The sequence below is a fragment of the Strongylocentrotus purpuratus genome, unplaced genomic scaffold, assembly GCF_000002235.5.
Source record: "Strongylocentrotus purpuratus isolate Spur 01 unplaced genomic scaffold, Spur_5.0 spur5_scaffold_19, whole genome shotgun sequence".
NCBI classification, from domain to species: domain Eukaryota; kingdom Metazoa; phylum Echinodermata; class Echinoidea; order Camarodonta; family Strongylocentrotidae; genus Strongylocentrotus; species Strongylocentrotus purpuratus.
In genome coordinates, this window is record NW_022145604.1 from 3,235,058 (window position 1) to 3,256,183 (window position 21,126).

The 21,126-nt window shown below is 36.8% G+C and overlaps 1 protein-coding gene across 2 annotated transcripts in view; it reads left to right on the forward strand.

Annotated features, from left to right (window-relative positions):
• The window catches only part of LOC105437797 (vascular endothelial growth factor receptor 1-like), a 61,345-nt gene that overhangs the window by 29,384 nt on the left and 10,835 nt on the right, over positions 1-21,126 (forward strand). For both annotated transcript variants that reach the window (XM_030990039.1, XM_030990041.1), the window contains 15 exons: positions 1,875-2,042; positions 5,944-6,081; positions 6,465-6,743; positions 8,829-9,128; positions 9,940-10,278; positions 10,615-10,796; positions 12,217-12,385; positions 12,890-13,177; positions 14,167-14,293; positions 15,343-15,584; positions 16,507-16,815; positions 17,298-17,600; positions 18,019-18,273; positions 18,946-19,043; positions 20,259-20,421. In XM_030990039.1, the coding sequence (XP_030845899.1) occupies positions 1,875-2,042; positions 5,944-6,081; positions 6,465-6,743; positions 8,829-9,128; positions 9,940-10,278; positions 10,615-10,796; positions 12,217-12,385; positions 12,890-13,177; positions 14,167-14,293; positions 15,343-15,584; positions 16,507-16,815; positions 17,298-17,600; positions 18,019-18,273; positions 18,946-19,043; positions 20,259-20,421 (3,360 nt within the window). The remainder of the gene's footprint in view (positions 1-1,874; positions 2,043-5,943; positions 6,082-6,464; positions 6,744-8,828; positions 9,129-9,939; positions 10,279-10,614; positions 10,797-12,216; positions 12,386-12,889; positions 13,178-14,166; positions 14,294-15,342; positions 15,585-16,506; positions 16,816-17,297; positions 17,601-18,018; positions 18,274-18,945; positions 19,044-20,258; positions 20,422-21,126) is intronic.

Below are 21,126 nucleotides of genomic sequence, written 5' to 3' on the forward strand. Positions count from 1 at the left end.
CCGTATCTAGTAGAGCATTTATGTTTTATTTCCCAAATTGGATATAAAATAATCTACATTTTGATTCCATTTTGCAATTATTATGCACTAATTTTTAAAATGTCGTAGTGCATGTCAAATATAGGAGAATGATGATTCATGCATTTCAAATTTCTTTCTCCGACTCAAATTCTTTTATAGAGTCTATATTTTGCAAATTAGATAATTTCAATTTTTAACCGCTTTTTGCTTGAAATAGTAGTTATAACAAGTAAAAAGGAACGTATTATAATTCTCCTCCCACAGGGCCATAAATGACTTTTCCTGAAATGTTTTCTTGTTTTTTTTCTTTCAGAAATTTCAATCATGCCTTTATTTTTGCACGATAATTGTCTATTCATATCATGTGTAAAAAGCTTTGATAATTAACTTTTAAAACAAAGCAAACACGTGCGTTCTGCACATACCACGCGCCTGCACATGCTTCTGCTGATTCAATGTTTCAATTTTGTTGTGCCTGACATGTGGTGATGTGAAACTCTGAATGTCAAATGGAAATCCGACCCTAGTAGCAAACTATTCTAAAAATGAAAGCAGACGACAAAGGAGAAAAGCAAACTAGTGAAAGTTTGAACGAAATCGCACAAAGATATAAGACAGTAAATGTTATGAATTTACGAAATTTGTAATCGTTTGTACGTGCACTTTAATTTGGATGAATCGGTAATGTGACGAAGTGCTGGATAACTTTCCCATTTTTACAACACAAAGTGACTAAAATTTGTAATAAGTCTGTGACTCGGGAGCTTCTTCTTTTTAGAGTCTTTTAATAATATGCTATCCATGATATATTTGGAGTAGTACCAGAATGGAGAAGGCGCTGGAAAGAAACATTCCCATTATGCTTACTGACAAGTTGTGTCTGCTTCACGCTTACCCTGAATAAACATTGCTAATTTTCCTCACTAACGTTCACAGATGTTTTTTTTTAATATAGCAAAATCAAGAAACAAAACATCTACTACCACGACCATGCATGGTAGAATAGATGGTACCATTAACCTTTTGATAATTGTCTGAACAGATTGCGCCTCTACCACCATCGCAACTGGCGCCCTCAATATAATTATGATGATGCATTGGGAATATGTTAACAGTTTATTATCTGAGTTAACATGATCATGATGATTAAATGGTGCATAAATATGTTTTTGAATATTTGAAGAAGATAACAAATGATTATTCTTCATTAAGACAGACGTGACTCTTATTTCGTTCATTTTCGACGCCCGCGACCTTAAAACGGACACACACAAAATTGAGAAATATTGTACACTTTGTTTGTTCGGTTTTTCTTGTTATCCTGTTCTGTATATTTGTTTTTGTAATGTTTTTTTGGAGTTTGTTTTGTTTTTGTGATTTGGTTATCATTCTGTTCGCAGCGACAGAAGTTACGTCAAAATTCTTTTATTGATAGAACACAATTTATCCATTGAAAAAAAAACATTCTGAGGTTCGTTAATGACATTATCTACAACAAAAGTCACTTGTATTAGTATCAAAGCTAAAATTCTATGCAAAATATACCCTGTTGCCGATACGGTTGGAATAACTTATTTATTACCTCTTTCCATGAAGTGATTGTGTCAATACGAGCATTATTGATCCAACTTCATTGATCAATCTCTATTGATCAATCTCTATTGATCTATACAGTTCTGAAAAGCTATGAATCTTATCTATCAAGAATACAATATTATGACACAGCCATTAACCATGTCATGAGCAGATGTTAGAAAAATTGATTCCAAGTTTACGGGCAACAGCGTCCTTGGCTGACATTGTATTTCAAGATACCATTATAAAGATTTGGTTTTATCATCATCCTCCTCTAGGAAGCACCCCTGACCTCTTGGGTCACGAAGGCAGCTATGAGACGAGTATCCTGGAGGGAGAGACACTTCGTTTACAATGTAAAGGATCATATCCTCTCAGCTGGACTTATTATCAAGGCATTGACCACAGCAAGGTGTTCATCCGTTCTACCCTTACTCCGATACCAGGTAAACTATTAAACTTCACCTCTTACCCCGATACCAGGTAACTATTAAACTAGACCTCTTACCCCGATACCAGGTAACCTATTAAACTAGACCTCTTACTCCGATACCAGGTAACTATTAAACTAGACCTCTTACCCCGATACCAGGTAAACTATTAAACTAGACCTCTTACTCCGATACCAGGTAACTATTAAACTAGACCTCTTACCCCGATACCAGGTAACCTATTAAACTAGACCTCTTACTCCGATACCAGGTAACTATTAAACTAGACCTCTTACCCCGATACCAGGTAAACTATTAAACTAGACCTCTTACTCCGATACCAGGTAACTATTAAACTAGACCTCTTACCCCGATACCAGGTAAACTATTAAACTAGACCTCTTACTCCGATACCAGGTAACTATTAAACTAGACCTCTTACTCCGATACCAGGTAACAATTAAACTAGACCTCTTTACTCCGATACCAGATAACTATTAAACTAGACCACTTACTCCGATACCAGGTAACTATTAAACTAGACCTCTTACTCCGATACCAGGTAACAATTAAACTAGACCTCTTTACTCCGATACCAGATAACTATTAAACTAGACCACTTACTCCGATACCAGGTAGCTATTAAACTAGACCTCTTACTCCGATACCAGGTAACTATTAAACTAGACCTCTTACCCCGATACCAGGTAAACTATTAAACTAGACCTCTTACTCCGATACCAGGTAACTATTAAACTAGACCTCTTACTCCGATACCAGATAACAATTAAACTAGACCTCTTTACTCCGATACCAGATAACTATTAAACTAGACCACTTACTCCGATACCAGGTAACTATTAAACTAGACCTCTTACTCCGATACCAGGTAACTATTAAACTAGACCTCTTACCCCGATACCAGGTAAACTATTAAACTAGACCTCTTACTCCGATACCAGGTAACTATTAAACTAGACCTCTTACTCCGATACCAGGTAACAATTAAACTAGACCTCTTTACTCCGATACCAGATAACTATTAAACTAGACCACTTACTCCGATACCAGGTAACTATTAAACTAGACCTCTTACTCCGATACCGGGTAACAATTAAACTAGACCTCTTACTCCGATACCAGGTAACTGACTAGACTTCTTGTTATGACGCTGGGCCTATTTGAAAGTTTATATATCTTGCTTCCAAAATTTGATTGAATTACTACCCTAGCTGTTAGTTAGGTCGTCTTGAAAGGAAGAAGTTGAAATGAAGTGCTTATAAAAGGTTCTTAAGCGATATTGGAGAATATGGACTATTCACAGATTGAGGCTTTCGGTTACAACCACGTGGTAGCCTTATTGAAAAGGCAGTTGATATATTCTCTGTCAGAAAAAACCCGCTTAAGGGGAGGAATTGAGGAAAAAGTATAAGGGAATGAAAGGAAGAAATGATAATGAAATATTTGCTGTAAAACTTTCATACGGTCACTACACCTGATTTAAAAAAAATGGTCTGTTGTGAGCCACAATGATCTTAGCTATGTGAGCTATTAAACAGCTTCTGTTTCTGAACAGACGATGTTTCTGGACAGACGAGATCACTGTTGGTTTATTGATTGAAGTTTGCAGATCTCTGTAAATCCTGTAGGTGGGAATAGGCGGTCACAGTTCCAATAGTTCATAGCTCTATACTTCGGGCTCATGTTGCAGTGTGCAGTCGTTGAATTGATATAACAGCAGACAAGCGAAAAGAGCAGATATTATTCCAAGCATTTGTGAACTTGTATGTTCCAAGTCAGCTTTGGGGACTCCTGCTAGGTGTTATGTGACTCTGTTTGAAAGGCAGCATGTAATGATATGGTAGCGTGTATCGTTCTGAAATTGAGTAGCCATAGGAGAATGAGAGTAAGGCCATAATAATAATAATAAACATTGGGGAGGTAGGATCTATAGCTAGTTATATCGACTCGTTTGTCTGTAACCCGATCCTTGAATCCGTATTAAACTTGACATGGCACGCAACAGCTGATGATGCTTCACAGCGTGCTGTTAATGAAAGCTATATCTTTGGAGTTATAATGGATGTGACAGCCGTCCCTTCTGTTTAACGTTCCTGATCTCGTGAATGGTCAGTTTAATGGATGATTTTCTGAGAAATATGATTAGTGGGAGAGTATTAGGACATAGAGCTAGACAGCTCCATGATGGAGATAGGCTGGAAGTAGGTTACACGGATTTTGTGCATTACTGGTTACTTACAGAATTAGGCCTTCGGGATTAGGGGACTTCTCAACCGTGTAGTATTTCAATTTCGTTATTATCATGCATTATAATATAAATCCTTTCCCCTATTACTACTTAGTAAACCAGTTTGCTAGTGGAAGGCATATAGAAAATGTTTTTCTAAATACAAATCTTGAGATAAAGATAGTACACTACAACATCCATACATTGTTAGAAATGTTTCCTCAAATAACAGTTTGGGGTTATTTCATTTACTCTTTTACCATATACAATCGGTAGTGGGATGCTCATGGGCTATGTCAGACATAGGCAAGGAGTTTATAAATTAAAAGCGAAAAAAAAAATATCACATCGGGTGTAATGACATTGAAATACTACCTCTAAATGATACCCCCTCTAAATGATACCCCCCCCCCCCCAATTCCTATCATTCCTATATTTACTGGTGTTAGGCTTGTAGGAAGATAAACAGGATGATAATTGCGTTGAGTTTATAATAGCCAAAAATACAGTGAAAAGCATCCCCATTTGGCATTTATACCATTTACCACTAATTTTAGAAATGTTATCAAATTCAAAACATAACGATCAAGGTTTTCCTAAGGTATCATATAGGCCTTTACTGCAGAGGATAATAATAGTGAAAAATTAAAAACTAAGAAAGTATTTCAAATTTTCTCTGTAGTCGCCACGCTGTGCATAAACCTCCCCCCTCACATTTTGTTAAATAAGGGTATCCCATATATTTATTATAAGAATTTTCCTAGTCCACTAAGGGTTTCACTTTGAATAGCTCTTCATTCTTCTTCATTCCTCTTTTATTCCATGCATTCCTTAAGATTATAACAGGGTTTCGCTTTCAATCCAATTTCATTTAGGGAGTATATTTTCAGGGTTCAGTGACACAAAGACGTAACCAGACCTGCCAACCAGTACGATTTAGTCGTATTTAGTACGATTTTTAGAAGCAATTACGACAGTACGATTTTCCTTAATAAAATACGATTTTCAAAAACAAAAAAAACAAAAAAAAACACGATTTTTTAATTTTTTTTTTATTATTTTTTTTTTATTTTATTTTTTTTATTTTTATTATTTTTTTATTCATTAATATTTTGTGTGTGCGTCCGCTATTTTCAATGGCAAAATGTCCATTCTGTCCTGTAAAGTATCCTACAAGCATCTCACATCGGCAATTTGGGGATGTTTATTGGTTCATCGAACACACCAGTCGTGACAAAATAATGCATATTCAACCAATGATCAAGAAAAAAAATTCTTCCTGTAGGTATAAACTGTAAGAGGCATTGATCCGCGTAAAAATCCGTGTTTATTTTCAAGAATACAACTTTTGTCAGTGAAATACAACTTTTGACACTAAAGAATACAGTTTTTGAACTCCAGAGGTTGGCAGGTCTGCGTAACTCCATATTTTGCCAAAATGAGTATTTGATATCAAAATGTTCGGGAAAATGTGGGCTTTCCAGGAAACACAAAGAGTTTACTCCACCCAACACTCCATTGAAGTCAATGGTTAGTGAAACATAGACTTTACTCCTTAAGGCCCAAGTGCTCAGTGACACATAAACCACTTTTTCTCAAAATGGTCAAAATGGAGTTACGTCTTTGTGTCACTGACCCCTCGCTTTCTTCTCTCTTTTCACCATGCAGATTCATCTTCTTGGAACGAGACCAGTGAACTGCTTGTAGTGAATGCAACCACCACAGACACAGGGTATTTTACCTGCACACATACCCATGACAGTGAAGACTTCTCCAGGGATATATATGTCTATGTCAATGCCTCTGGTAAGTTTGAAAAGGGGGTTAGGGTACATGAAATTTTTCAAATTACGTTAAATCCAACTGTTCAGATAAAAGTGGCCTAAGTGAACAATGAATGTGGTGGGTAAGTTACCTTTATTTACATGTAGACCTGCAAAATGAATTAATAATCATGAAAACAAATATGCTTGTCTTTTTTTCGACTCATTGGTCAGCTGTTAGAGATATTATATTGTTTTCATAAGGCAGATATAATTTATTCAAAGTCTGTAACGTAAGGAATTTTGATTCTGTAAAGTATATTTGCATTGATTACTAGAACTCAATTACTTGGCAGTATACATGCATCAGTGTCAGACTGCTATGCAATTGCATTGACATAAATGTGCTTTACTCCTTGTCGATAGATGCCAACAGGCTATTCTTGCCAAGTGACACCACAACTATTTCCGTGTATGCTCTGGACCCGTTTATCCTGCCATGTCGTGTCACCGTACCTTCGACCGAAGTGAATCTGGTCCTGTCGAACGGTGGAGTAGTGTCGCGAGATGAGTTACCAAGTTACGATAACAAGATAGGGTTCAGTGTGAGTGGTGTGGAGGCAGACTTATACCAGGGGGACGTGTCCTGTAGAGCAACCTATGAAGGATCCACAGTGGAACAGACATACTTCGTGCAGATCATCAGTAAGTTACAAACTCCATAAGGGTGTTGATCGATCAGGGGAGTGCTTCACAAAGAATAAGATTGACTTTAAGTTGGACTTAACTATGGCAGGCAATTCATGCCACTGCTTGCTCTTACCATTTACTGGCATTGGTCTCTGAAGGGACGTATAAATTGTAGTCGCAAATCTACATAATTTACCTTATTTGACAGTTCATTATTGAAGGAAAATTTATTATCTGAAGATCATAATTGAGCAGGGGCGTAAATCCCGGGGGGGGGGGGGGGGGGGGGGGGGCTGCTTCCCCCCTGGTTTGAAGTAGGGGGGGGATGGCCTGTACAATCATCCCCCCTGATATTACCCAAAAAAAAAGAGAGGAAAAAAAAGGAAGAAGAAGAAGAAGAAAAAATATGATTGTTTCAATTGCAGCATAATGCATGAGAAATGAGTTATTTTGTTTATGTATAGCCTACACGTATACAGTATGTCACGATAAGGAAACGTCAAGGCTTCCGCGCTTCGCGCGAGAGGGGGGAACTGAATTCAGATAAATAGGGCTTATTAAGAGTCGAAAACGGTGCAACGAATCGTCTTCTTTCTATAATAATTCAATCAAACGTCTAAGCTTTTCGCGCTTCGCGCGGGAAGGGGAAACTGAATTCAGACGAGAATTAAGAGTCGAGAACAGTACACCCAATCGTCTGCTTTCTCTAATAATTTAAGGAAACGTCAAGGCTTCCGTGCTTCACGCGAGAGGGGGTAACTGAATTCAGATAAATAGAGCTTATTAAGAGTCGAAAACGGTACAACGAATCGTCTGCTTTCTCTAATAATTTAATGAAACGTCAAAATTTCTGCGCTTTGCGCGGGAGGGGTAAACTGAATTCAGACAAAGATTAAGAGTCGAGCACGGTTTAACAAATCGTCTACTTTCTCTTAAAATTTAATGAAACGCCAAAACTTCCGCACGGGACAGGGGGGGGGGGGGAAGGGGGGAACTGAATTCAGACAAGGATTTACAGTTGAGAACGGTACAGCAAATCGTCTCCTTTTTATAATAATTTAATGAAACGCCAAAGCTTTCGCGCTTTGCGCGGGAGGGGGGGGGGGGGATTCATTCAGACAAGGGTTAAGAGTCGAGCACGGTTTAACAAATCGTCTACTTTCTCTTAAAATTTAATGAAACGCCAAAACTTCCGCACGGGACAGGGGGGGGGGGGGGGGAACTGAATTCAGACAAGGATTTACAGTTGAGAACGGTACAATAAATCGTCTTCTTTTACTAATAATTTAAGGAAACGTCTAAGCTTCCGCGCTTCGCGCGGTAGGCCTATCACCCACACACCCCTAATGAGCGAGGGTGTGTGTGTGTGTGTGTGTGTCTTTGTTGTGTGTTTGTGCGTGCGCGATCGCGCGCGCTTGCGTTAATTAGTGTGGGCGTGTGCTCCTGCTAGTATGTGATGGCTATCGCCGATCATCCCCCCACTCCTCGGTACGGATTTACGCCCCTGTAATTGAGAGACCAATAGTGAGAGCAACCAGCGTCATGAATGGCCTGCCATAGTTAAGTCCAACTTAAAGTCAATCTTAGTCTTTGTGAAACACCCCCTGGAGCTAGGTGCCCCCATTATGAAATCAGGGTACTATCAGGGGGGCAACTATAGCATTCTCCCTACTAAAAAGAAATCCATAATGTATGTATTAAACATATGTGTTTCTTCCCTGGTTGTTTTTTAATTGCAAAATATATAATTGGGCTATTTTCTCTATATTTGTGTGGTATATCCTAGAAAACTAGATTATTTTTCTGCTATTTTCATATGGAAAAAATTGAGAAGGAAAAAAAAATCTATTTTTTCCCCATTTGATTTACGACTAGTTTTAGACTTTTCTCATTTGATTATTTGCCATTACCTAAGAATCTTATCATATTACAAGCAACTATCCATTGTTAATGGTGTGTTTTCTCAACATTTGATCAAATAGATCAGTGTAATGACTCTTCAAGCAACTGGATCGGCTTTAGACTGTACTAAATTGAGTGAGTTTTGTGAACACTGGCATGTCACTTTAAAAGGCGTTCACTTTGTTTTCCTTTCAACAGGAAAGCCTACTATCTTGAATTCAACGGCTGACATTAAGATCAAGGAGTTCACTAAACTCACCCTGGTGTGTGAGGGCGCCCAGCCACTTATCTGGGTCCACGAGCTCCCTGACCTGGAAGTGAATATCATCGTCTCCACGTTACGGCGACCCAATGGAGACGTGTATTACAGGAGTATCTTAGATATAGATCCTGCACAGTATAGCAACACAGGGTATTTCTCTTGTCTCTTCTTGCGGTACATCAAGTCTGAGGACCTGTCTCTGAGAACCTCGGTCTATGTCTTCGTCAGTAGTGATGGTTTGTACTATCTCGTTCTCTGTTTTGCTCAAGAAAGTTGAGTTTTGAGCCAGAAGGCCGTTAAGTCATATACTTTAACACAGAGTAAGAGTTAACGTCCCCCTGACTCTGAAGAGATGATGCTATAGAACAAGGGGCATCTTATTGAGGAGTGTGAAGGGTATGGCACTCATTCAAACTATGCTACAATTGCTGAACAAAATAAAGTTTGAAATTAGAATTCTAGAACTTTTAATAGAGTGTATAATTTATTGAATGTTTAATTGTGATAACCTTAAAGGACAAACTGGGGTTGGCCTGTACAAGACAAACCATTTTGATCAAAATCTTTAAGGTAAAGATTTTGGATTGAATAAGCCCCCTTTTCATCTGTCCCAAGTGAAAAACTGCAAATAATGACAAGTGCATCACTCTCATATATGAATCAAGAATATGCAGACTGTATATGCATATGTGAGCCCATGACAGGCAAAGCGGGCTAGCTGTTTTTAATAGTGTAGTAATTCAGTATTTATAAACAAAATTGGGAATAAATATTGTAGAATTCAAATAGTGTTATTTCTAAAAGATATATGTTTAATCTGACATAACACATGTATGTACAATTTTTGATTATTGCATTATTATACTTAAGGTTTTATACTGTTATTGTATTATGCAGGGCTTTCTTGAAAAGCAGGTCCACTGGCTTCCAGTGGAACTGAATGAAACTACCCTGTTGAAAGAAATCGTGAATAAATAAGTCAATAAATAGGGTCACCCATTTTGCTTTTCCGTGACTCGTGTGTATCTGTGTTTATTTCCCAAACAGATGAAACCCGCATATTCCTTCCAAAGTACGCTACAGAGCATATAGAGTACAACAAGTCAAATCCAGTCACCGTTCCCTGTCGAATATCTGACCCAAGCCGTCTTGTGACCTTCAAAGTGTTCTACAAAGACACTTACAAGGAATACCTGACTTTCTATTGGACATATACATATGACCCAAAGGTTGGCTACTTGCTGGAGCCAGAGCGAATCGATGTTGAGGCGATAAGCCTCATCTTCACGTGCTATGCCATTACTGCAAATAGGACTAGCAACCAAACATTACCAGACAATGACCGAAACTTGGCATCTATGACTATGATCTTGGATGCTGGAGCGAGTAAGTTTTTAATCAAGGAATCGGGTTCAATTTTTAGAATACTGGAGTTACCCTAATATGTGCTAAAACTTTTTAATCAAGGATTAAATCTGTCTTGTGATGTTTGATATTACTTTGATATTGAGCTAACAAAATGAGCCTCCCTGGACGGTGTGTGCTATCTAAAGTTTACACTATTATTATTATTATATTATCATTGTTATTATTATTATTATTATTGTTTTTGATTATTATTATAGTAGTATTATTAATGTTATTATTATTATTATTATTACTGTTATTCTTATAACTATTATTTGAAGAATTATTATTATCATAACATTATTATTTCCACAGATGAAAAGCCTTTGTTGAAACTGCAAGTTACTCAAGACAAACAAGAGGTTATCGCCTACAAGGAGGGGTTTCAACTGAATTGCATAGGAACGGTAGCTGCCTATCTTCTGTCTCTGGAAAACTCAGTAGAATACCAACCCAGCTTTGCATGGGTGAGACCAGGGGGTCAGAGACCTACAGAGGTAAAGTCTAAGTCATATCCTGAAAAATGTTCCTTTTAAAATTTTGGAGACTATTTTCAAAGTGGGTAATGCCCAGGTTTAATAACCCCTACCAGGGATTTACAAGCCCTCAAACTTATCTCAAATTGTATCTCTAGCACCAAGTTGAGTTTATGAATGTTTGTGCAAAAGTTTTGTACATAACAAATCAGGTGAATAAAACACTACCAATTGCGAAATTTGAATTTGAATAGAAAAATTACTGAAATTTTTGCTAACAATGAGTATTTTTCCACCAAACTTATAGGGAAGTTTTCAATTTTAATACTATTCTACATTTTTGGCCCTTTTACATGTTTCGATATGTTCACCTTGCAAATCCCTGGCACACACTTTCATTCTTTTGACTAGTTTATTGTATGATGTACTAGCTTATCTGCATTTTATACATATACCTCTTTCTGACCTTGTTAAAATACATATATGCTATAAAGTGCATTAAAAAAATACACACTTTGAATATATTCTCAAAAATTTGGATTTAATGATATCTGTATGATTTTTCTTATGAAATCATGGGTAAGGGTCTATCTATTTGGATGACAATAAAATGAATCTACACTATTTTAGGCTTGAGTGAGCACTGGCTAATTGATTGTAATTGAATGAACTGACTTATGGCATTCTGAAGTCAATTTCTCCTTGTCATTCATTACTAAATATTACCCTTGTAATTTTTTGCTCAATTATTGAATGACAGTGATTAATGTGGAATATAGATGGACACTTTATTGCTTTATAAATTACTAGGCTAAATGATTTTAAATGCATTTCATTTGGCTTTCATAAATTCTCTCTATGGTAACTATGTTGCTCATGAGAAATTTGAACACATTTACCATGCATGGACCTTATGCATATTTTGAGCTTTTGTCTTTTATCAACTAAAGTTAGGTACACATGTATAACAAATCACCAACCCCCTCCCCCCCCCCCCCCCCAAAAAAAAAAAAAAAAAAAAAAAATGTGCACACAGATCTTGCCTGAGACATAGTATAGGAACCTAATTCATTTCTTTTCTTACACAAAAGGACTAGAATTATAATATATCCAAATTGTTTATCACTAAGCAGATTATTTTATCGGAGAAAAATATGCTACAGGGTATCTATATTACAACCCCAAAGCAAAAGTTACTTTAATAGGAGAAATCTAGAAATTCATATTATTTCACTGTTAGAATAATTTGGTGATTTAAGCTCCTCGTACCATTAGTGATTTAAACTTTGAATTTTGTGCTTTCAGCCAAATCGAAGGATGGATTGCCCCTCTACTGAATTTGGGGTAAAAAATTTTATGTGTTAGCTGCTAACCAATATGCAATTTATTTGGTTTTGAGATTGAGCCAAAGAGTTTTGATTACTTCCATTTCTCCTTGCAGCTAGAACGTAAATATGATGAATTAGGTTTTGACACTACCACATATGACGCTCAATTCATCAAATTTATGATTGTTGAAAATGCTACATTAGAAGAAGATGGCACCTACACATGTTATGCTGAAAATATTGGACTGGCGTTAGAAGAAGAGATCACCGTTCAAGTGCATGGTGAGAAAAGATAGTAATGATAATAACAATATTGATTATTTTTTTACCCAGGGAAACCTCATCAGTATCAATAATGTTGTTCCTGAGGGTCCTGCCATTATATAACTCCAGTAATTGCCAGGTACCCATTTACACCTGAATGTAAAGAGCATAATACATATATATGAATAGACCTGGGCCCTGTAACATCAATATATATTTTTATAGTATTTCCTAAGACACCAGACTATTTTTCTTCTACTTTCTCGTAAGAAAAAAAATGGAAAATAGACAAAATACATATTTTTAGGCTAAGGATTCAAAACAACAGATTCATAAAAAATATATTCAGATTTATAAATGGTCAAAAAACATATTTTCTGTGCTTTTGTTTCCCCCCCACTATTTTGTGACTCGTTTGAGACTATTTTATTGTGAATAGGATGTGGTTATCTATCTTTCGCTTCATCGAATAATGTCTACCTCTACATAAACTCTTGAAACATTAACTGTCCTTTCATGCAGCTAGGGGATACGCAGGCATCAGCCATCGTTACAATGCTACGGATCCTTCAACCAACCTTACGGCTATTGTTAATCATCCCAAGTGCATCTCCTTTGACGTCCCCGCATACCCACCGCCTCAGGTCAAGCTTTCTCCTCAAAGGAACTGGGTCCTCACGATGGATTCTAGCACAAAGATTCTTAGCATGTGCAGTCCGAACGTCTCAGAGGCTCACGAAGGAGACTACACTGTGTATGTATGGAACGAGTATGAGAATGCCACTATTAGCTTCTTCTTCTCAGTACAGGGTAAGACTGATAATAATGGTTAATGGTTATGATGATAATGATAATAATGATAATGATAATAATGATAACGATAATGATGATAATAATAATGATAATGGTTATGATGATAATAATAATGATAATGGTTATGATGATAATAATAATGATAATGGTTATGATGATAATAATAATGGTAATGGTTATGATGATAATAATAATAATGATAATGGTTATGATGATAATAATAATGATAATGGTTATGATGATAATAATAATGATAATGGTTATGATGATAATAATGATAATGGTTATGATGATAATAATAATGATAATGGTTATGATGATAATAATAATGATAATGGTTATGATGATAATAATAATGATAATGGTTATGATGATAATAATAATGATAATGGTTATGATGATAATAATAATGATAATGGTTATGATGATCATAATAATAATGATAATGGTTATGATGATAATAATAATGATAATGGTTATGATGATAATAATAATGATAATGGTTATGATGATAATAATGATGATAATGGTTATGATGATAATAATAATGATAATGGTTATGATGATAATAATAATGATAATGGTGATGATGATAATAAAAATGATAATAATGATAACGATAATGTTAAAGATAATAATAATAATAATAACAACAACATCACAGTAAGACCACCTGTCTATGCAGGCAAAGGAAAAGAATGAGGACCTACATCTGTTAATACAAGTGCCATTATTATGATTATGTAGAGGGGAGTCACCACCTTTGCATGTTAAGAACCCACTGCACTATTTGTATAAGAGTAGGGGGAAACCCCGATGTAGTGGTCTACTTGCACACCCCCAATCAGAAATATACATGGAGGAGATCGACACCCGAGGGTAACAGTGATTCAGTTCACTTTTTGCCTCCCAGGCACAGGTGACGCTAAATACTTCTTGAAATATTAATTTGAATGTTTCTCTTGACTTTTCATTATTATATTTAGTACCTCCACAATCCTTCATCTCGATGGATCCTGCACCGATCAGACTGTTTAATTCAACTATAAATGGTTTCGTCAAAGACGAGATGTATACTTTAGAGTGTAAATCAACAGGGAAACCTAAACCAATGTAAGTTATGAAAACAGCATGATATGCTTTTTACATTTTCTCTTTGGAAAATCATTGAATAATGATTTCTATACCAACAACGCCTTGCTAATATATTTTAAGAAAATAGATTGAAATACATTGGAACATTAATATTTCACAATGGTTTTGCTGTCAGTGATATTTATTAATGATTACAATATCATAAGAAAATCCTTTGCACTCTATCTTTTTCTAATTCTCTTTTTATTTGACCATTGTTAGAGTCTTTTAAGCTAGGCTATGATCCTAGGTACATGTACATGTACAGTACAGTGCCATAGCATGGATCCTATCATCGAGAAACACCTCCTTTATTTCAAATATATAGTTAAGATTAAGGTTGTATTGGATGTTAAATGAATTTAACAAGTAGGCTTAGGGTTTGGTAGAGTGTTAGGTCCAATCTTGACAATCAGGAGGGTGTTTCACAAAGATCCTAAGTAGAACTTAACCCTAAGTTGGACTTAAAAATTATGGACAGCCATTGGAGTCTTTAAATGAAATATATTCAAAAGCAGAAATTCAAGTATTTTAGACTTTTTATTAATTCCACATCCAGAACATGAAATCTCCTTGATGATAGAAAATATGAATGATTTCAATAAACAATAAATGCCTTTCAAAATAACTTTTACAAAATATTTTCAAAGATGCTAATGGCTTTCCATATTTTTTAAGTCCAACTTAGAGATAAGTTCAACTTATGATGTTTGTGAAACACCCCCCAGGACTTTTAGATTTGCACATCGACATAGAGGACTGTTACGTGTGATGTCCTTTAAAGGCACTAGCTGTAACATCCTTTTATGGCTCTAGCTGCAACGTCCTTTTAAAGCACTGTCAGCGTCTTAAAAGGACGTCACACTTAGCAGTCCATTATGTCGACGTGCAAATCTTAAAGTCCCTAATAACAATATGTTTAGTGTAGAATACTTCACTGATGACTATTGAAATTGACTGCTGATCGATTGTTGCCAGACCACATCATAGTACTGGAAACTAACTGACGTTCCCCATCCTTTTCAAAGGGCACGTTGGTTCTACAAGAGGTGCTCGGCTAACCCCTCCGTGGAACTAGAGTGTGGATCTAGTGAGAGTTTGGCCCCGGTTTCTGTTGAGTCTGGTTTTGAGAGTGTGGATTATTCTCATGATGGCAGCATCGCTACACTCACAGTTGAGGCTAGTGTGTGGACCATGTATCACTGTAAAGTTTGGTCTACGTCTCCATTTTTTGACGATGTCGAGGAAATCGTTGAATTTAAAGTCCTTGGTAGGTTACATCTTTCTCATATTAGGAAAAATTATTATCTAAAAGAGAGTATAGATATCATTATTGAATTGTGTGTAGCTATAATTTTCGTATGAGGCAGTCAAATATTTCTCAAAATGTCCCCAGGGGATTTGCAACACCCCTCCCCCCCCCCATTCTCTTGCCCCTGCATTATATGTCAAAAGTAAGATTTGTACACATGGCTTCCAAATTCCCTATGCAATTACACTGTGTTGCATACATTAGACAATGTGATTGCTGTGGTCACATACATTTAGTGTCATAAGTTTTGTCACTGTGTACTATCTGCGCATGGGCAGGTAAAGGTCATTTCTGATAAAATTGTAAAACCCACCGAGATGAATACGTGCTCATGTTATGTAATCATTATTCATTTGTGCTCCTAATGTACATTCTATGATACAAGAGGGCAAACAAAAGCTATTCATGAAGCACATACATGACTTTAGCATTGATTATTCTAAAATACACGAAGTGGGACTTCTCCATGAGTAAAAGATCTGTGGATATTTGAGGTCATTTGACCTATGTGCTAACTACGAAATGGTCTATTAGGACGACTGCTAAAGCTTGAAGACTGCATACACGTGTGTGTAGTCTTCACAATGTGAGCATGTCCTGTAGAGATCACAAGTATCTGTAGTTGACAGAGCAAGTACTTTAAAACTGCACTGGGAATTAACTCTAGAAACTATGGAAACAAAATGACTGAAAATACTTTTTGCTTTACTACTCTAGTTATAAAACCAGATAGAACACAGTTTGTTCACTCTATCAATGTTTTTAAAACTTAAAACTTCCAAGTCCTCTCTGTGTTCTTTCTGAAAAAATATGTATTATTACATGTATTTATTGTCATTTTGTATTTCTCTCTCTTCACATTTTCTTAAAATGTGCGTAGATACTGCTGCTGGCGTTAGCATATCAACAGGATCTGACATTGCCTACATTAGTGATGATCTTACTCTGGAATGCCATGCGACAGTATTCTTCTTCACCGAGATAAAATGGGTCTTCATCAGCCCCAATGGTACTGATGTCTGGTTGAACAGCTCAGCCCCAAAGTACAGCTTTCCCCTCTATTCTCTCGTTTCAACTCTATTGGTAACCAATGTCAGTTTTAGTGATGCTGGATCCTACGTCTGTGTTGCAACCAACGGCAGCAACCCTAATTGGGAGAAGAACGCATCACAGGTCATCAGTGTCAGAGGTAAATAGTCCTTTGGGTTTTTTAGTTCTCAAATACTTGGAAAGTAATTGACATAGTTGAAGACATGATTGCCAAGCTCAGCTATCAATTCCTTGATATATATATATATATTCAATTCAATCAATTCAATTCAATTAATAAAAATGTGCTAAATAAAAAGTCCGGAGACTCATACAATTCAGTTTACAAATTATAAATATATACAAGAATATATTAAGAAATCTATACTTCTAGCAATCTTCATATTAATTATTGATCCTAATAAACTAAACAACTAGTATCAAATAATCGTAAAATGATACATGCTGTAATTATTTTGGTTATAACAAATATTTATGAAGTATGGAGCGATGCTCTGACTTTGAATAAAAATGTGTAAAACAATATATATCAAATATATAAAGTCTTACAAGCATCCAGTAAACTCACACAATGCACTACAAGATTTGTGATGATGATAACTCTTGTGGCTTGCCTTGTAGAAGTGAGTAAGCCAGAGATTCTCCAAGCCTCAGAAGAACCCAGAGTCATCAGCCTAGATCGCATGAAGGAGAACCTCCGCATCCAATGCCTTGCTCAAGGATATCCTCGTCCAAGCTTGAGCTTATACCGCATCCAAGCTGGCAGCATACCCTTGAATGATGCGGTTGTCGGGGGCAACGCATCAGTGGTGTGGCTGGATTATGAAGTGGCTAACCCACCACTTGATAAGAGCGGGAGGTATGAATGTGTAGCAGAGAGCAGAGGCGGAGAAGATAGGCAGACTTATGACGTTTCCATCACAGGTTAGTTCTTCAAGGAATATAGTCAGTGATCCAGAGATTTTCAGAGCCTCTGAAGAGCTTGATGTCATCAGCCTAGATTGCATGAAGCAGAATCTCTGCATCCAATGCCTTGCTTAAGGACATCCTCAACCCAGCTTGAGTTTGTACCACATCTCTGAAAAAAGGCTCCCTCATTTCTTGCATTGGGCATTTATCTACTGTAAAATACCTTGAAAAGTACTAAGTTTGAACCAAAAACATGAAACAATCTTCAAACTGGCAGGGTCTTTTTGCTCCAATAGGCCTTTTTAGTATTGGTGTGTAAATTTGCATGTTATAATCAAACAGTACAATTTCCATTTTGTAGAGGTATAAATTCTTGTTCAGCTCTCCGAGAAACTGTTCTCAATGACTTAACATTTTCAATTTCTAATTTCAGAGCTCCCAAAATTAAAGATTGAGATTGGCGACAGTGAGGTCAAAGCTGGGGAGAATGTCACTATCAGATGCTTTCTTGTAAGAGGACACCCCATTCCAAAGGTTCAGTTGAAGAAAGAGAATGTTCAAGTCTACCTCTGGCAAGGTGTCGGTAACATCTCTTACACTCTAACAGCGGATATCAACGCTGGAGGAAATTACTATTGTGAAGCACTTGATGCCAACTCTACATCAGAATATGCTGAGCTAGTCATTGGTAAGTACAAGATAAGACCAAAGCCCTGTTTCATTAAACTCCTTATCAATAATAAGTTATAATAACTGTTATAAGCTACTGTTATAGTAGTAGTAGTAGTAGTAGCTGTCTGTCGCGAAGCGACAATGACCGCCTTCATTTTCACTTTACAGCTGTTCTCCATACAGCTCGCTGGCCTGCAGCAGTTGTCCAAGTCTTGGTTTCAATTTGCCTCCGCTTACTGTTATAAGCTACTGTTAAAAGCCACTGAGATAATTGCAAGGGCTGTAAACTCCAAGAGAATTGCATGCAGAGCCATCACAAGACTCACACTTTTCTTCAAATCACTCAACCTCAAAATTGCCATACAAACTGAACAATACCAAAAACGCTGCAAAATGAAAGTGGTATCGACGTGGTATCTGAACAGAAGTTGGAGAATCTACATTTGTCGACTCATTCAAAGCATGAACCTACTAAATTCAAATTACTAGATTCCCCTGTTAGCCACAATTGTGGCTGCTACAACTAGGTTTATCAAAATTTAATTCTATCTTATGCACTTAACAGTTGTAAATCGAACAAACACATTCATGTAATCCAGTAACGTGTAGGAATTGACATCTTAATTATAAGATTGACATGTTTCTCGTAGACCCTAATATGCATTTTTCATGTTTGTTGTTCTTACAGAGCAACCACCTCCTGGCATTCTGGAGAGGATCCTACCTTATCTTGTCTCAATAATATGTGTCATCTTTCTCATCATCCTCATATACTGCATGTACAAGGTAAAGCAGATGTGTATAGAAAAGGCCTTCCAAGAGAGGAAACACACCTGGGGCAAGAGAGTCAATTTGAAGTAAAACTCTTACATATGTAGTTCTAAAAGAAAATTCATGCATAGGACAAGAATGTGTAATGTGTAGGTAAAATTTTGAATATGAGAAGGGGAGGTAATCTTGAACAAATTAGAATGTCTATCTTCAGGAGTTTGTGATTGTGTGACATCCAGGGCATTGTCATATGTTAGGTACTGGGAGCCTAAAATGAGCCTAAGAGCCTGCTGCGCTGCACCCTTCCAATCAAGGATCTTTGTCTTTGAGTAATACCAGGATGCCAGACAGGTACAGCATACTCTACCAATGGGCGTATGTACCATCTATAAATCCAAAGAATATCGTCAATTTGTTAACCTTCCCATTTCTAGTAAGGTTGAATTTGGACGCCCCAATTCTCCATTACCTTAAGCAGACAGGGTATGGTCGTTCAATGTCAGGTTCAGTGGTGGCAGGCCAATTCTCCCGAAATCGAAACATATTGAGTTATATTTATTTGCTTTCAATCACATTTGATTGTTCCACACCCGCCATTTAGAGAGTCAAGAGTAGTCTGCACCTAACATGTTGCACCTGTTGATTCCACGATGGTCATGTCATCAACGTACATGTATTTCCAATACCTAACTCCAGAGGTAGAGAGAGCATCTTGATAAGTATAAAAAACATCACTGGTCCAAACTTTGTACCCTGTGGCACACCTGTTGTCAGTGATGACTTCTCTGACAGACAACCTTGGTGTTTACCAAGTTCACTAGACAATGAGTTGTTGATCGTCCAGCCCAGCTGCTGAATCGACTTATGTCCGAGAGCAACCATGTGGTAATGAATTGTTCAGCAACCGTATCTTTTTTGATACCGGAATAACTATGGCTTCCTCTCGTAGCTGTGGTACTATTCCATCCCTTAACAGGGCATTCAGTACATCATATAGTGGGGTGCTTAGCTCACAAGTGAAGAGCCGAACAAGCTTAGCCGGAACTCTGTCAGGTCCAGCAGACTTTTCTGATCTCACCTTGGAGAGCTTGTGGATTTTTTTTTTATAATTGGATCATTGGAGGCTCTCTCATGGGTAGGAATGCAGGAATGATTTCGAAGTTCATAGTTGCACATTTAAATCTGCAAATTGAAATTCATACAATTGCCTCGGTATTCTTCTCATTTTAGTATCGACGGAGACCCAAGGTTCGTCGTGCATCTCGCCTACCCCCCATTGAGATGCCAAGGTTTGGCAGTAACAGAAGGTCTATTTATTCAGTGAGTGACGACCCCTATGAGAACATTGCATACAATCAAAGGTGGGAGTTCCCCAGAGAAAGATTAAAACTGGGTAAGTGTGAGAGGATTTAATCTCTTTCTCTAAATTATTTAGAAGGACTTGAATGTCGGAGCTTTGTGAGTGAATTTAGTGAGGAGACTCATACAAAGTCTGCATTCAATTTGCAATCACATGACCTGTGTAGATCTGATGTTGAAGTGTGTGTGTGTAATTAGGTTTTTTACAGACGTGTATCAATCAGATATGATTATTTATGTCTGGGGACCGACCTTAAATTTATTTATTTAAAATGGTTTATTTCATTTAAAAACATTCACGGCCCGAGAGCCGAATTGCAGTTTCTTTTACAAAGTATACATCAGTGACAAAGTAAAATTACACTTAAAACATTATGCGTGGTATCATTATGGTAGTAAAATTGGAATTCTTTTGTACATATGATATATAATTGTGCTTCAACGACCTTGGCAAATTGCTAGGTACATGTACAGAAATTCGAAATGTATTTCCATATTTGCAATAAAAATATATATTGAACTTATATAATAAATGAATAGTAATACATTTTTTATATTCAAAAGAATTAAATGTTTTGGTTGGAAAATGCATAGCCAGATGGGTAAGGTATGGTTATGGTGTTTTCTTCAATAACAAAACCATCCGATAGACGTGACTCAGTTTTGGACCGGGGTCTGTCTGAGCCAGTTTGTAGGTGAAGTAGGTGAAGGTCTCTAGAGAGCTGACCAAGTGAACGAC